The sequence below is a fragment of the Phyllobates terribilis genome, unplaced genomic scaffold (genome assembly GCF_046119375.1).
Source record: "Phyllobates terribilis strain yellow unplaced genomic scaffold, ASM4611937v1 Scaffold_4__5_contigs__length_816908805, whole genome shotgun sequence".
Lineage (NCBI taxonomy): Eukaryota > Metazoa > Chordata > Amphibia > Anura > Dendrobatidae > Phyllobates > Phyllobates terribilis.
The window spans coordinates 475,177,868-475,195,551 of NW_027362764.1; the positions used below are offsets into that span (position 1 = coordinate 475,177,868).

At 43.3% G+C, this 17,684-nt stretch overlaps 1 protein-coding gene across 10 annotated transcripts in view; it reads left to right on the plus strand.

The window, feature by feature from the left end:
- The first annotated feature begins 4,813 nt into the window (after positions 1–4,813).
- The window catches only part of PRP4K (pre-mRNA processing factor kinase PRP4K), a 66,086-nt gene continuing 53,215 nt past the window's right edge, over positions 4,814–17,684 (plus strand). For all 10 annotated transcript variants that reach the window (XR_012320109.1, XR_012320111.1, XR_012320110.1 and 7 more), the window contains exon 1: positions 4,814–4,959. Coding sequence is in view for 1 of the 10 variants with exons in the window: in XM_073678710.1 (XP_073534811.1) it covers positions 4,865–4,959 (95 nt within the window). In the remaining 9 variants the exon portion in view is untranslated. The remainder of the gene's footprint in view (positions 4,960–17,684) is intronic.

Below are 17,684 nucleotides of genomic sequence, written 5' to 3' on the forward strand. Positions count from 1 at the left end.
ACCCACCTCTTCCGACAAGCCTACAACCTGCAGTAAACACCACTGCATGACCAGCTCTACCCTCACCTAATGTATCCTCACCCATCCCTTGTAGACTGTGAGCCCTCGCGGGCAGGGTCCTCGCTCCTCCTGTACCAGTCGCTGACTCGTTTTGTTAAGATTATGTAAATGCTTTTGTTATGTATATCCCTATCACATGTAAAGCGCCATGGAATAAATGGCGCTATAATAATAAATAATAATAATAATTAACACTAGTCGCCATATTGTCATCATTTTTTTTCCTTTACTTTTGAAAAAATCCCTAAACCTAGCACAACCCTAACCCAGCTGACACCCGTTGACGATCGCGCCCGTACAGCCTGTGTGCGGGCGCGATCACCGGGGCGTATTATTATGTATCTGGTCCAATAGGCCCAGGACACAGATACGTATTAATACACCCCATGTCAGATAAGGGTTAAAGGGGTCGTCCGGCCTTAGGCTACAAGTCTGCAGCCACTCTATTGTGACTGCAGACTTGTGAATCCTTACATCGCACAGACTGCGTGAATTCTCCGATCCTGGGGTGTCATATGACCGAAAGTATACAATTTGCATACTTCTGGCCATATTCCAAGTAGATTGTGTTAGGCCTCATTCAATACACTTGCACTGAGAGAGGCTGTGCCCATCTAGACAGCCTGTGACCGTATGTATGCAATGGTTCAGCAGTGACAGGGAAACTGGTCAGAGATGATGAGAAGATGGACAGAGATATATACAAGGCAATCCAGGAGGAAAGCATCCTGTTAGAGGCTGCAAAAGAATTGAGACCAGGGCGTAGGCTCAACTTTCAGCAGTACAACAACCCTAAACATTCTGCCAGAGCTACAATGGAATGGTTAGGTCAAATGGCCCAAAGTCCAGACCTAAATCCCATTGAGAAACTGTGGTAAGACCTGAAAATTACTATTCACAGACACTCTCCCTCCAATCTCACTGAGCTAGATTTTTCAAGGTACTATATAGCGGCCAAGTGGCGAACCTACAAACGGATCTCCCACTCTCAGCTAAAGATGCTGCTGAATCACAAACTTTTACTCCACTCGCATGCAAACAGACAATACGATGTGCCAAAGCCCAATGAAGGTGTTCTGCGAGCTGCTCTGCTTCTGAAGGATAAGATTATGGTAAGTGCTGCCTTCTGGTTCTGTGCAGGCCTCACAACCTGTCTGGACATGGTCACAGTCACCCCCATTATGACTGTGATTGTTGCACCCCTGATGAGAGGCTGGGGCGCACTCTTTAAATAAATTGATACTGTTTTGAGGCTTGGGTTCTAGATTTCTACAATTATCCTGTTCACCTGAATGAGGCTTGTAAAAATACATGTGCTTTCTGCAGAAAATGAAAAAAAAAATTAAAATATGTAGAACAGATTTTTCAGTCACTAAAATTACTACAACCAATATGTTGTGATATAAATACCCTATTTTATTTCTACATAATGCCATAACAGAGAACAGTGGCATTTATAGTACCATAATCCCTAGCAGTACACTGATACGGTGGTAGTTTAGGCTACTAAATTCTAGTTTAAAGAACAGCTTCTGCTGTCTGCAAAAAAAAAAGGAGACATGCCTTTTATTGATCTGAGTCACGGAACAAAATTGAACAATCAAGTTTATGGGACCGTGAAAAACTCAGACAGCAAAAGGAGGCCATCCTAGTACTGTCTATTTCTCACTGACTGTGCTAGGAGAAGCCCTACAAACTGCTATTATTTTTACATACCAGAAAAGCTAATGAAACATTGATAGTAGTGTTGAGCGAGTATGTTCTGTTAACCCTTTCACCGAGTATACTCGGGCCGAGCTCCGAGTATTTACAGCTGCTCGGTGATATGGTTGAATCGCTCCTGTGTGCATGATTTGCGACTGTTTGACAGTTTTATTACATGGGAGGAATGTCTATTTCTTACACATTTCTCACATGTAATAAAGCTGCCAAACAGTTGCAAATCATGCCCACGGGAGCGATTTAACCTTATCACCGAGCAGCTATAAATACTCGGAGCTTGGCCCGAGCATACTCGGAGAGAACATACTCGCTCAACACTAATTGATAGTAAAAACTGACACATGGAGAAAACAATATTGGAAATCTGATGCAAACCACTAAAATCGGTTATTTTTTTCACTTAGGCTAAATTCACATGAATGTATGAAAATTCTGTTTTTCATCCAGATAAAAAAAACTATTTTTCATCCATATCGTCACCTGTATTTCATTTGTATATCCATTTTTTACATGTTTTTATAATTAAATAACTAAACAATTTACAATTTCCTACGTTAATAATCGCAAAAGATCCATTAAAGAGGTTTCCGGGACTTTAGCATTGATGATCTATCCTTAAAGGGATAGGTCATAAATGTCTGATCTGCGGGGGTGCGACACCCGGCACCCCACCGATCAGCTGTTCCCTGGAACTGCTCAGTTAGGAAGCAGCACAGATCCGGTGACAGAATAGTGACCACCACTGGGTACTGCACATCCACCCCCTATTGATTTAAATAGGTGGCAGATGTGAGGGGGTGCGGGGTATCACACCCCATCAATGTTAAAAGTCCTGGACAGCCCCTTTAAAGGGACTCTATCAGCACAGCATGATTGTTCAAACTAAATCCTGCTGCTCGGTGCTTCACGGTGGCCAATCATTTATATACACCTTCCCACCTGCATATTTTCCCTCAGTCTCCTCTTCTTTGATTGACAGCTCTGGCTTCATATGGCCAGAGAAGGGTGGAAATAGATGGAAACCAAGCAGGTGGGAAGGTGTATATAAAAGACTAGCCCCACCATGATGCACAGAGCGCCTGTTCCTTGCTTTGAAAAGTCATTCTGTGCTGATAGAGTCCCTTTAAACCATTTTGGGGCACATACTATGTTTTGATTGCTTCTTATTGCATATTTTTTGCTGTGTTTTGCAACTGAAAAAGCACAATTCTGGAGTTTTCTCCCCCCGATCGGCTAAATTTTAGCATGGGACTATAATTTCTAAGCCATGTAGGAGACCTTATGAAAGGGTTGCAGAAATGGAGCTACAGGCAATTGAAAGTTGTTGTTTCCAGCTTATTTAGGAAAAACCTGAGCAGACGTTTCCTTTAACAGATTTTTCTCCTTGCGGAGAGTGTGACGTGTTAAGCACGTCAGGTGAGGAGACTTTTAAAGCCGCAATGCTCCTCTGGGAAATATGCAAATTGTCTCTTCAGAGAGGAAGAGGACTAGAACTCTAGTGCCACCTACAGGAAGTAGCGATCCTAAAAGTCAATAGTGATCCTTTAAGGAGCCTTATCACATGACTTAGGATAAAAGTCAATACAATTACAGCTTTAAAAGTCTCCTTACCTGACGTGCTTAACACGTAAGTCTCCGCAAGGAGAAATATTACCCCTAGATACCGGTCTGAAGCCTCTCATCCAGCCAAACCAGAACTCACAGTTTGCACTGACGAGGAGCAGTACCCCGAAACACAGTGTCTGCAAATTGAGTTTCTTGTCTTGGCTTTTCATCCTAAGTCATGTGATAAGGCTCGTTAAAGGGTCACAATTGACTTTTAGGATTGCTACTTCCTGTAGGTTTCACTAGAGTTCTTGTCCTCTTCCTCTCTGAAAAGACAATTTGCACTTTAACAGATATAAATAATCAATGCTTTTTGTATAAAGTAAATGACTTTAGAACAGTGCAGATGGCTCATGGTGGCCATCTGTGGCTCTGACAGCCAGGGGCATTGTTGCTGGATCTTTAAAGGGGTAGTCCACTACTTTAGATTATCCGCCCCGGGGCCCTTAAGACTTTTTATAAATACCTTACGTTGCAAATAATTCCTGTGAGTGGCGCTATCACTGGCCGCTCACAGCCATCACGTGACCCCCGGCTGCAGCCGGCTCTGACATCCGCTGATGTCACGACAAGTGCTGGCAGCAGCCAGGGGTCTTTTTCTTCCACAGTGGAAGAGTCACGCCTCACTTGTCGTGACGTCAGCGCGGGGTCACGTGATGTCTGTGAGCGGCCACCGGTAGCGCCACTCACAGGCAGAAACAGCAACGGAAGGTATTTACAAAAAGTCTTAGGGGCCCCGGGGGGACATTATAAAGTACTGTACAACTTCTTTAACCGTATTGTGGGTGAATCTGTGGCTAGTATGGAGGGCACTTTGACTAATGTAATGGGGTCTGTGGCGGGATCCATGTGTGCATTCTTGTGCTATTAGAGCACAATGTACAGTCAATGCTAATGTCTGGAAAACCTTTGCCCTGAGCCGGGGGCAGGTGGTGGGTAAAAGTAAGGGGCGTACAAGAGCTAAAATAGGACTGGGCGTCAAGCTTGGCAGGCAAGGGGGGGGGGGCTGGCGACAAGAAGGTGTCATGGTGGGAAACCGGTGGTACTAAAGACCACTTTATACAAGGAGATAATCGTCCAGGTGTAAATGCACACAATGCTCATTCATCGGCTGACTGGATCGTTTACATAGGCACTAAACAACCATTCAGCGAGCACACTGTCGGCAGCACATGCTCTGTACATGGACGTGCTGCCGACAATGTGCTAGCTGAACGGCTGTACGAGCCAGCGCCTGCCCGCTGCTTACAGGACACCAGGAGCAGAATCCCCTTGTGGAGGTGAAGACTTTCTGAATTCCTGCTACAAAGGACAATGCGCGTACAATACTCGATCTGGCTGCAATCACCAGTACCACAAAACCCCAGTCCTACAAGTCACCCACAAAACAGCGGCACATGTCAGCGTGCGATAACACCTGCAGGACGACGTCGCCAACCATTGCCAACCAGTACCGGAAGTTCCCTGTAGTACGGAGATGACGAGACATTCCCACTTCCGCTCCCGTAACCTCGTCTCCTCCGAATCTGCGAGGAAAATGGCGGCCGTGGACACGGAGCTGCGCGACCCAGAGTAAGAGGGAATGGGCGGGAACGGGCTGGTGAGAGGGAGAGGTCTTTGTGGAGCTCGGCTGCCGCTCTCCATAGTGTGGGGGGACGTAGGGCTGGTGAGGAAACATGGATGGGGGTCTGTACAATGGCGCCCGAGATTACCTCAGAAGACGGCACCCCTGGCAGTGAGGGCTGTGAGGAGGCAGCAGGTGGCGGCTGTTCTGTGCCTCATGCCCCTGCTGCCTCACATCTGTCACTGTATTGTGTCCTATTGTTAGTCACCATGCTGGCTGCCCAGGTGCCAACAAGAAACTTTGCCCTGGCCAGGCTGTTACTCCCTCTTATAAAGTGACGTCATACTGCCATAATATGCCATCACTTAGAGGGTCCATCACCCTGGCACTGAGTAGTGGTTATACACTTGTCACGCATAGTTGCCCTTCCTCTGTTTGCATCCCGCTGCCACCTATGTGGAGACAGGCGTTGAGTTCCTACTGCATCCAAGATGTCTGCTGGAGTCGTAGGTCTGAACTACACCTCCCAGCCTTTCCTGTGCGGAGGTGACGTGGTTTCCTAGGACCACTACACTACCTGTGCCACTGCGGTGGTCATTTTGGATGTAGGTGGCTAGAAGTCAGTCTCAGCGGGTGGCATACTGAGGGTACCAGGTGGGGGTGAACATACATGACAAATCACTTTCCAGTTGGTTTAAAAAGATCTTGTCACCTCCAAATATAGTGTTAATTTGCAATAAATGGCACATAAACCCCATTTTGACGACTTACTGGAGCAGCGGCTACAGGGATAAAATAAAGTTCTATTCTCTCTGCAGCCGCTCCCTTCCAGTGCTCTGGATAGTGCAGGGGCTGTTACAGTGAGCACAAGGACAGCCTGTGACACACACGTGATGCACACATATACGGTGCAGAGCAGGCTGCCAACCAATGTGCTGTAAAATGAGCGGTGACTGTAACTTCTCCCGACACCGCCCCAATGTCTGGAAGCGAACGGTTGTAGGGAGAATATAGTTTCATGGTCTCCCTGTAGCTGTGATGCATAAATTAAATAAAGGGAATCTGTCACCGGAATTTTGTCACCTTATCTTGGAACAGTATAATGTACAGCCAGAAACCCTGATTCCAGTGATCTCACTTACTGGGCTGCTTGCCAGTTCTGATAAAATCACTGGTTTATCAGCAGTAGATTATCACTAGAGGACTAGTAAACCTGCTGCCATGTAGCTCTCCATATACAGTACAGACCAAAAGTTTGGACACACCTTCTCATTAAAAGATTTTTCATGACTGAAAATTGTACATTCACACTGAAGGCATCAAAACTATGAATTAACACATGTGGAATTATATACTTAACAAAACGTGTGAAACAACTGAAAATATGTCTTATATTCTAGGTTCTTCAAAGTAGCCACCTTTTGCTTTGATGACTGCTTTGCACACTCTTGGCATTCTCTTGATAAGCTTCAAGAGGTAGTCACCGGAAATGGTTTTCACTTCACAGGTGTGCCCTGTCAGGTTTAATAAGTGGGATTTCTTGCCTTATAAATGGGGTTGGGACCATCAGTTGTGTTGTGCATAAGTCAGGTGGATACACAGCTGATAGTCCTACTGAATAGACTGTTAGAATTTGTATTATGGCAAGAAAAAAGCAGCTAAGTAAAGAAAAAAATGAGTGGCCATCATTACTTTAAGAAATGAAGGTCAATCAGTCCGAAAAATTGGGCAAACTTTGAATGTGTCTCCAAGTGCAGTTGCAAAAACCATCAAGCGCTACAAAGAAACTGGCTTACATGAGGACCGCCCCATGAAAGGAAGACCAAGAGTCACCTCTGCTTCTGAGGATAAGTTTATCCGAGTCACCAGCCTCAGAAATTGCAGGTTAACAGCAGCTCAGATTAGAGACCAGGTCAATGCCACACAGAGTTCTAGCAGCAGACACATCTCTACAACAACTGTTAAGAGGAGACTTTGTGCAGCAGGCCTTCATGGTAAAATAGCTGCTAGGAAACCACTGCTAAGGACAGGCAACAAGCAGAAGAGACTTGTTTGGGCTAAAGAACACAAGGAATGGACATTAGACCAGTGGAAATCTGTGCTTTGGTCTGATGAGTCCAAATTTGAGATCTTTGGTTCCAACCACCGTGTCTTTGTGCGACGCAGAAAAGGTGAACGGATGGACTCTACATGCCTGGTCTCCACCGTGAAGCATGGAGGTGTGATGGTGTGGGGGTGCTTTGCTGGTGACACTGTTGGGGATTTATTCAAAATTGAAGGCATACTGAACCAGCATGGCTACCACAGCATCTTGCAGCGCCATGCTATTCCATCCGGTTTGCGTTTAGTTGGACCATCATTTATTTTTCAACAGGACAATGACCCCAAACACACCTCCAGGCTGTGTAAGGGCTATTTGACCAAGAAGGAGAGTGATGGGGTGCTATGCCAGATGACCTGGCCTCCACAGTCACCAGACCTGAACCCAATCGAGATGGTTTGGGGTGAGCTGGACCACAGAGTGAAGGCAAAAGGGCCAACAAGTGCTAAGCATCTCTGGGAACTCCTTCAAGATTGTTGGAAGACCATTTCCGGTGACTACCTCTTGAAGCTCATCAAGAGAATGTCAAGAGTGTGCAAAGCAGTCATCAAAGCAAAAGGTGGCTACTTTGAAGAACCTAGAATATAAGACATATTTTCAGTTGTTTCACACTTTTTTGTTAAGTATATAATTCCACATGTGTTAATACATCGTTTTGATGCCTTCAGTGTGAATGTACAATTTTCAAAGTCATGAAAATACAGAAAAATCTTTAAATGAGGTGTGTCCAAACTTTTGGTCTGTACTGTTCATAAGCTCTGACAGCTTTCTTCCTATGCACAGTGTACATAGCTGCCAATCAGTGCTATGGGCGGGGTTATACCGAGCTCAGCATTCAGAGAATTGGTAGAGCTGCAGCTTTCTAGCAGACGCTGCCCTTGGAAAGAACATACTACTACTTTTAACCACTTTACAGTTTCCCAGCCCTGAAGCGGTTAAAGCACCACTTTTTATTGCACTGCTGGACTGATTCTTTAATGGAATTCCACTGCCCCCTGTCTCATACTCAGCTGCTGCTGCCTTCATCTGTTTCCAGTGTCGCTCCAGTTGGTCTCTGGCGAAAAGTGACCTGTCGGCAGCTCCAGTGTTTCATGAAGCTGCACGGAGGTCACGATTCAATACAAGTCTATGGGAGCCTCGTTCTGGCTCTCATAGACTTGTATTGAGAGTTTGCGAGGTAACTCCTGATTTACGGTCAGTCAGGAGCTGCGCTCACACAATGACGCTGTGGGACCGAAGCGGTGCCGAAAAGAATCAAGGCGCCGGAGGGTGACTATATGACCGGGGGCAGGGGGCTTACATTTAAAGCGCCACTCCAGCGCTGATAAAAAACAAAAACAAAAAACTGCTGGAGTGATTCTTTAAGAGGTAAGACAAGGCCATCCACATTTTTTATATTGCTGTGCATTATGTTCATTTTTTGCAGTTTTGCAGCACTTTTGAAGAAAAAAGGTATCCAGCTCTAGGATCAGAGGAAACAGGAACATTTTAAAGTAGCAACTTTATTAGAAAAAAAGTCAGAAAAATTACTCCATTCAAAAATGAATGAATAAATAAAACTGAGGTACAGGTGCAATTGAATAGCTGTCAATAGGACATTTTCAGCAACGCGTTTCGATCGCTCAGAGGCAATCTTTTTCAAAGCTGCAACAATTTTTTAGGGATGTCTCAGGTGGAATCTGCCTGAAAAAGACAAAATAAGCAAGCAGACTAGTAAGTGATACATAGCTGGAATCAGGATTTCCGCCCTTACATCATGCTGCTCTCAGATTACATAGCAAAAACCTGGTGACAGATTCCTTTTAAAGAAGCACTCCTCCCATCACATTTTTTTATCCTAATATAGTGCAACCATCATATTATATAGTTTCTGTACTTACAATTGCTCATTTTCCCCTTATATCCAGCTAATTCTTGTCTTTTGACATCACATGATTAAAAACTGACTTGCTGACTCCTTCTAAGCTCTATGTAGAAACAGGAGGTCAATTTTCCATGTATGACTGATCAGTCACTACAAAAGTAAATGGCAGAGAGGTGGAGGGAGCAGCTGGGTCAGGAGTTGAAGAGGGGCATGATAAATGTAGGGACAAGAGACTTCCTGTCTCTACGTAGAGCGGAGAAAAGAGAATAATTAGCTGGGCAAAATGAGCAATTGTAAGTACACAGTGCTGTATAATATGATGAGTGCAATATATTAAGAGGATAAAAACTTTGATGGGAGTAATTGTTTAAACGCAATTTACCTGCGATTAGCGCTATATCTGCAGAAAAACAGCGTTTTTGGAAGTGATAGGTTCCCTTCGATGACTGGTGGGGAGGCTGTTATCCAAGACCTGCATTGATAATGAAAATCATGGTACTGTTGTTCTGGTTTAAGGCTGGCTGCAGACGAGTGGCTAAAAATATCGTCAGTTTCATGCAGAAAACTCACCATCTGTATGATTTATATGACCGTGTGACATTTGTGTGCGATACGCGTCATGCATACATGATCAAATACAGTTTCCTAGGTTAAAAATGGAAATGTATCCATCAATATTGGAAGCCACATGGATGTTCTGTGAGGGATCCGATAATTTTATTCAATTATAGGCACGCAATTGCTTGACTGGATGAGACTAGTGAATAGTGCATGCTGTGATTTATTTATTTTCTTCTCTCCTTATTTACAGTTGGACCGAGAGGAAAATGTTCATCTGAACAGCCCTATTCAATAACATCGGTCAGTGTGCCTAAGGCTTATGCGTATAAATCGGATCTGTGCTGTCCAATATTTGATCAGACAGCACACTGACCCATGTTATTCAATGGGCTGTTTGAAAGATTTTTCTGTCGGTCTGTCAGTGATACAAAAAAAATCGTGGCATGCCCTACTTCCTTCTAAAACTGGGCACTCTACTTGATTCGAATTTTTAATTGCAGTTTATCAAAATCATAACAAAGACGTTTTGGTCGGCAAGACCTTCATCAGTTAGTGCAGACTGCTCAAAGAAGTACAGAAGTGAAGACACAGTGTCCCGGTCAGAGGAGTGGGTCCAGTAGTGGAGATACAGTGGCGTGGAAGCATGGGATGCGGTATCACAGACACAACGGTGGATATCGCGTCCCATGCTTCCACGCATTCCATTTGAATCAAGTAGAGTGCCCAGTTTCATTTACTGTAGAGCTGGTTTTGGACCCTACTGGTGCACCTAGCCAGCAGTGCTGCGATTTCTCTCTAACACTACTTTCTTTTGAGTCTTGGATGGGACTCATCCATTCAATCTTATGGGTGCATAATGAAAAAAAAAATCAGATCCCACATAGAACATCCATGTGGCAAGCAAATTTTATGGATACGTTTCTGCTATAAACTGAGAAAACTGTGTTTGATCATGTACATTTTTTAATGTAGATGTTGGAATACGGATTACACATGTACATATAAAACGGACACATGGATGAAAATCATGTGAAAATCGTCCAATTTTTTTATGTGAAACTCCGATATGAAAAAATTATGCTTGTCTGCAGCCTGAGTTTTCTACAGCTGCACCTGCCTATTCTGGCTGACTCCCAGTCACCTTCACAGTTTGGTGGCTGGGGCGCCACTAGAGTAAGGCCGAATTCGGATGTCTGAAACACGGTTCAAATACAGGCCATGATTATTGACCTAGGATGGGACTCTTGACCTGAACTTGACCTCATTGGCATGTATGAGGCTGTTCCGTTTGGGTCAAGAAACTCAAATTCAAACTGTAATATACGCTTGCCTGAATTCTGCCGAACAGCTCTTTGTTCCTCACCTGGTTTTGGCTCCCACTCCTGAGAAAAAATACTGACCAAAGACTGATACGTGCCTTAGGTACGTATTTTTTCCTGAGCGTTTCTGCATCTCCCGATTTTAGCATCACTTGGAAAGTGCTTGACAACTTGGTCACATTATATAAATCTATGCAAACATTCTCAAGACCCGGGTACCATCCACACTTTGAATCGCTTAATATCCGCATGTGCACATGTAGTGATGCAGATATTATACGATTCAATGCAAGTCAATGGCGGCGAAAACACCGTGATTACACAAAATTAATGGTAGTGCTGCAGATTTTTCTGCAATGATAATCCGCAGCGGAAATTTCCGCAGCATATGCACAGCACATGTGGATTATCAATGGGGAACATTGCAGACCTTCTACCAAGCGTTTTTTAAGTGTTTCTGCAGCGGAATTGCTGCTGCGGAAACGCTTAAAAACGCATAGTGGGCACACAGCCTTAGAAAGGAAAACTGAGCTAAACCAGTGCTATAACCGTTTCTTTCTAAGAATGAATGCAGGCCCTAGAGGTTGGACCACCACCAATTATAAAGTGAAAGCATATTTCCAGGGTTTACCATCACGTTATAAGTTGTGAATCTCCCTTTTACCAAGGGTATATGAAAATTCAGGGATCAGACACCTGAGCTCTGGCTCTTGATGCAGCCTATAATACTTGTTAGTGACCAATGTTACGGTGGTCCAAAATGTATCCAAAAGTTTTTCTGTACATTGAGGGAGTTTTGTACTTCATTATTGTCAGGATTGGGGCACAGCATACTTGTGTCTCCCGTTATACTATTTGTGCCTAAGCCTGTAATTTTAGTTTATATATTATGAGCCAAGTGTTTCAGTGCCTTCTTATACGTCCTTCAACAATAGGGATGACTTGGTGTGTCTATTCCAGAACAAGTAATCCACTGCCCACATCTAAGGCTTTATTCAGATATAGTGGCATTGTGGACATCACCAGCAGCTGATGAACCCCATGTAGTTACGACAGAGTCAATCAGACTTCACTATGGCATCTTCTTAACACGAAATCAGGGCTATTTTCCTTCCAATATTACAAAGCCTTTGATGCACATTGTACCTAAGCCTAATACTTTGTGTAGTACTGGCACAATTCTCAGGTCTAATGCTCCAAACTGACACATCGTAAATGGGTTTGGCTAATTCAAGAAGTGATGAAATAATAACTTACAAATAATAAAAAGATGCCCTGTCTGCTTAGTATAAATATAGGAAAGGATATAAAAAAAAGCCCCATCAAGATACCAAGATGTATTTGTCTTTCCTGGAAACTTGGTACTTGGAGAACTGTCTCTAGCGAGAGGGAGGTTGGGAAAGTACACTCTTGAGGTGGATTTCTTTTTGCACTACTGATTTACTGCATTCTACCAATAATAGTGACCTACTGTCTGGTTTCTGCATTATTAGAGAGAAAAGCATTGTGCAAAATATCTTTTTACTGTAAGGAAATGAGCAGTTGGGGGAGTCAGAATCGTGGCTATTACACCTATCCACAATCAAATTGATTCCAATGGAACAGTTATGAGGATGCTTCCTTTTTCCTGGAAAGTCATAAGTCCAAGTAAGGCTATGTTCACACATTGCATTTTTTTCTCTGCAACAAAACCTGATCTCTTGCCAGGAAGGTTTGTTCAGGATTTTTTGTTTTTTTATTTGTTTTTCGGTGCATTTTTCAGGATCCCAAAGTTCAGCTTTGCTTCCACCACAGAAGCACGAACACGGGTCACCAATGCAAGACATATGTGAAACCATATTAACCAGAATTTCAAATGTGGCAGTATGGGGAGGTGAATTGTTCAGGAATAGTTTACCTAAGACACTGGCAGTGCATTGAGTTTGTAGGACACTTTTTATTTTCACACTATGGTCTGTCATTGAATTGCTCAGGGATTGTTCAATTTCACAGGTTTGTGAGCCACAGGTATTGTTCAATCTCACACCTAGCTCAGCCAATGTTTACTGTGTACGCATCACTAATTTAATTAAACTGTACTATCGAAACTGCCATCTCAGTGACCAAGACAAGATGGTAAAATCACAAAAATAAGTGAGTTTCACATACTGCTCTACTTGCTTTTTTTTCACTAAAAACGCAGCAAAATGTAGCTATGTTCTTTACTGGGCTTTTTTTCAGCGTTTCTTCAGCGTTTCTTCACCACCCATTACTTCCAATGGATGAAAAAAACGCTGAAAGAAGTCAAATGCCCTATTCTGCAAAAAACATGCAAAGCACAAAATACTGTTCAAACAAAAACTTAGGTGTGTGCATGAGATTTCTGGAATCTTATAGACTTTGCTGGTACTGCAATACGCAGCAGAAAATTTGCATAAAAAATCTCTGAAAAAACCCATGTGTGAACATACCCAACAATCAGAAAGCTGTGCTGAACTGTCTTGTGGTTATTGGCTGCATCTTGCCATCAGTGTGCTACTCAGTATGATCTTCTCTTAATGTTAGTTAAAAATGATAGATCAGGTGCTCAAACTTTGTGCTGTATCTTTAACACATTGGTCTTCAATTCAGATCCTAAAAATTACCTCAATTCACATGCAAAAATAAATTACATTGCTAGACTTGACAATATAATTGTTTTTTTCTAAATTGTTGTATTACGGAATTGATATTAGCCTCCAGAATATTCCGGCCTGGGCCTGTGCTATACCTCTTAGGTTACTGTCTACAGAGTGGGAGCCAAATCCTTAGGGTCTTACGTCGCTGGCTGCAAAGTAAGTGACGCAGCAGCCAGAGCAGTATTCTGTCCAGTTAAGTGCAGCCATATCAGTTTACATGGATCGACTTGCGGCACGACACGATGACTGATTAGTACATTTTTACCAATCAGTGGTTGTTTCACTGCCTGTTTACACAGGCAGACCGAAGCAAGCGTTGCACACTGAGTGATCTATAAGCGATTGCTCAGTGTGCATAGGTTGCTGTGATTCTCAGCAATGAGAGTCCTGTTTACACTGGACAATGCGCTGCCGAGAACGATTCATCTTTTACTCTCAGCTAAAGATTATTTCAGCTGGAGAACGAGCGTTTTGCTTGTTCATCTTGTGCTTGGCAACCCATTTATATAATTGTGAAGTGAGTGGTTTTAACTATGCTCGTTGATATTTATCTTGCAGTGTAAATGGTCTTTAGGATAGGTCATCAATATGAGATCTGTGTGGGTTCAACACCAATACTGATCAATTGTTATTTGGTTTGATAGCGGCAATTCCGCTGTAGAAGCGCTTAAAAAACTTTTGGTAGAAGGTCTGCCATGTTCCCCAATGATAATCCACATGTGCTGTGCACATGCTGCGGAAATTTCCGCTGTGGATTATTGCGGAAAAATCTGCAGCACTACCAATTATTTTGCGGAATCGCGGCGTTTTGGCCACCATTGACTTGCATTGGAACGCATGACATCCGCATCACTGCATCTGCAGATGTGAATACCATGTGTTTCAATGTGCGGATGGTACCTGGGTGTGGAGGACAGGAGACTCTCCTCCGGACCCGGGTACCATAGAACCTGTGAAAAAAAAGAATAAAATAAATATTATACTTACCTTCTGATGGCACCCGGTGTCCTTATCTGATGCGTCTTGGCTTGCCAGCAGCTCGTGATGGTCTAAAAGGACCTGCGGTGACTTCATTTAGTCATGTGACGGGTCATGAGACCGCTGACCTGTCACATGACTAAATTACGTCATTGCAGGTCCTTTTAGTCCACCGGGAGCTGCCAGCAAGCCAAGACGCATCGGATAAGGACACCGGGGGCCATCAGAAGGTAAGTATAATATTTATTTTTTACCATTCTTTTAGGTCACACTATATAAAATCCATGCCGGTTGCATGGATTTATATAGTGTGACCAAGTTGTCAAGCCCTTTTCCAAGTGATGCTAAAATCGCTTGGAAAGCGCTTGTCAACCCGCATGCGGAAATGTATGTGAAGAACGCTTCACTTCCGCATGTCCCTGGCAGGAAAACGCATGTACAATCCGCATGCGTTTTTTATGCCAGGGAGATGCAGAAACGCTCAGGAAAAATCCAGAGCATTTCTGCATCGTGGGCACTTAGCCTTAAAGGGGTTGTCCGATACTTTGCGGCTGCAGCGGGGGTCCCTCTTCCACATTCCACGGGTGGCTGCTGGGTTGTGGGCGGGGTTATTTCCCTGCGTCACACTCGGCATCCACCGCTTGTTCTCCCTCTCCCCATTCACTGGGAAAGCGCGCGGTGGATGCTGGGTGTGACGCAGGGGAATAACACCGTCCACAACCCAGCAGCCCCAGCGCTGAGTCAGCGATGGGTCACGTGCTGCCTTTGAGAGGCCACCGATACTGCCTGTGAGCGGCGCTATCAGCAGAGCAAGGTAATTAGAAAGAAGCGTGTATTTATCGTCAAAACACACTCCCATTTTTTTAAAGTACCGGACAACCCCTTTAACCGGTTCCCGACCGCCCACTGTAGATAAACGTCGGCGCTTGCCGGGCTCTGTGCAGTGCCGACGTTTAAAAACGGTGGGTGGTCTCGCAGTGCTCAGGACCCCAAGGGTCCTGCAAGCACTGCGATTCCGGTGCAGAGCGTTAGCTCTGACAGGGTACATCATCGGGACCTGATTAGATCAGGTCCCAGTGATGTTAACCCTTTGCTGTCTTCTATATGCTGTGATCTATAGTGATCGCGGCATATAGGAGACAGCAGGAAGAGAGGGGGTCGTCTTACTTACCTCCGAAGACCTCCGTTTCGTTTGAGGACCTGGGGTTGCTATGGCAGCTGGAGGTCACATGACCGCCTCCAGCTCTGCCATATATGGTGTCCTTCCTGTCTGGCTTCAGCTTGTATGTAGCTGAAGTCAGACAGGAGACTCTGACTGAAACAGTCAGTGAAGATCTCATATAATGTAATATATGTGTATTACATTACATGAGATCAGTGATCAGAAAAATAAAAATTAATGTCCCATACAGGGACTAAGTAAAAATGTAAAAAAAAAGTTTTTAAACTATTAAAAAAAAAAAATCACAAAATAAATAAAAATAAATAAAATATTAAACCAATAAATCCGTAAATTATTACAAAACCAAAAAAAGTACACATATTTGGTATCGCCGCGTCCGAAACAACCCGAGCTATAAAACTGTCACACTAATTAACTCCTTCTGTGCACACCGTAATAAAAATAAATAAAAAACGGAGCAAAAAAATATGCTTTTTCATCATATCGCCAAACAAAAAGTGGAAAAAAATGTGATCAAAAAGCAGAATAGAAATAAAAATGGTACCACTGAAAACGTCATCTTGTTCCGCAAAAAAAGCCGCCATACAGCTCCATCAGCCAAAAAATAAAAAAGTTATAGCGCTCAGAATAAAGCAATGCAAAAAAAATATTTTTTTTTCTATAAAATTGTTTTATTGTGTAAAAGCGCCAAAACATAAAAAAAATACAGTAAGTGTAGTATCGCTGTAAACGTACTGACCCGAAGAATAACGCTGCCTGATCACTTTTACCACACGCAGAACGGCATAAAAAAAAACTCAAAAAACAATTCCTGAAGTGTTTGTTTTTGTTAACTTTACCTCCCAAAAAACGGAATAGAAGGTGATCAAAAAATGTCACGTGCCCAAAAATGGTTCCAATAAAAATTTCAACTCGTCCCGCAAAAAACAAGCCGTCACATGACTCTATCGGCCGAAATATGGAAAAATTATAGCTCTCAAAATATGGTGATGCAAAAACTAGATTTTGCAAAAAAAGCGTATTTTAGTGTGTGACAGCTGTCAGTCATAAAAACCCGATATAAATCTGGTATCTCTGTAATCGCACCGACCCGTAGAATAAAGTAATCTAATCAGTTATATCACACTAGGAACGGCATAAAAAATAAATAAAACAAATATTATTCACCTGCTACTGATTTGTTTATTATGTCTCCCAAAGATACCAGTAAGGCTCTGCTCACATTTATCCTGTGCTCTGCGCTGAGCACTTACACCAGAGTTTCCGTGTAAATCTCTGAAATACGTGATTCAGCCAGAACCCATGATGGAAGATTCCCTGTAATGAGGCAGATATAGGCCACTGTGGATGCCGTCTAGCCTGGGATCCCACTGTGTCATTTGTTTTAGGCGTGCATAAAAGTGCGGTTGGCCACAGTTTTGTGCACTTCTGAAAAAAAAGACACCACTAAACAGAGGCCAGACGGAGTCCAGAGTAACTCTGCTGCCTCATTACAGTGAATGGATCCTGCAGGGGTTTCATCTGAATTACATCACTTGGAAAATTAGATGGAAACCCCGATGTAAGTGCTCAGCCTAGAGTGCCGGATAAATGTTATGTAAAATGTTCCCAATAAAAGCTTCAACTCAGTCCTCAAAAAAAGCTAGTCCCCACTCAGGTCCATCATCTGTTAAAAATATAAGGGACTTCCAAGTTACTGGTAGCAGAAAGGCTCTGGAAAAGCAAAATGGTCCTTGCCCCCCAAAAGAAATTCAGAAAATTTTGTGCTCCCAAATCCAAATGCCTATTCTACAATAATTTGTTCTCCAATTGTCAAATAGCGCTCCTTCCCCCTCAAATCTCACCGTATGGCTAAGCGGTACGATACAGCCACATATGGGGTATTGACACTTTTAGAAGAAATTGTGTGACACATTTCGGCACCATTTTTACCCATTGCCCTGTGTGAAAATGTAAAATCTGAGGGTAAAACATTTTTTTGTGGTAAAAATATAATTCTGCTTTTTTCACTGCCCAATGGTATAAATTAAAAAATTAAAAAATGCTCACTACTTCCCTAGATGAATTCCT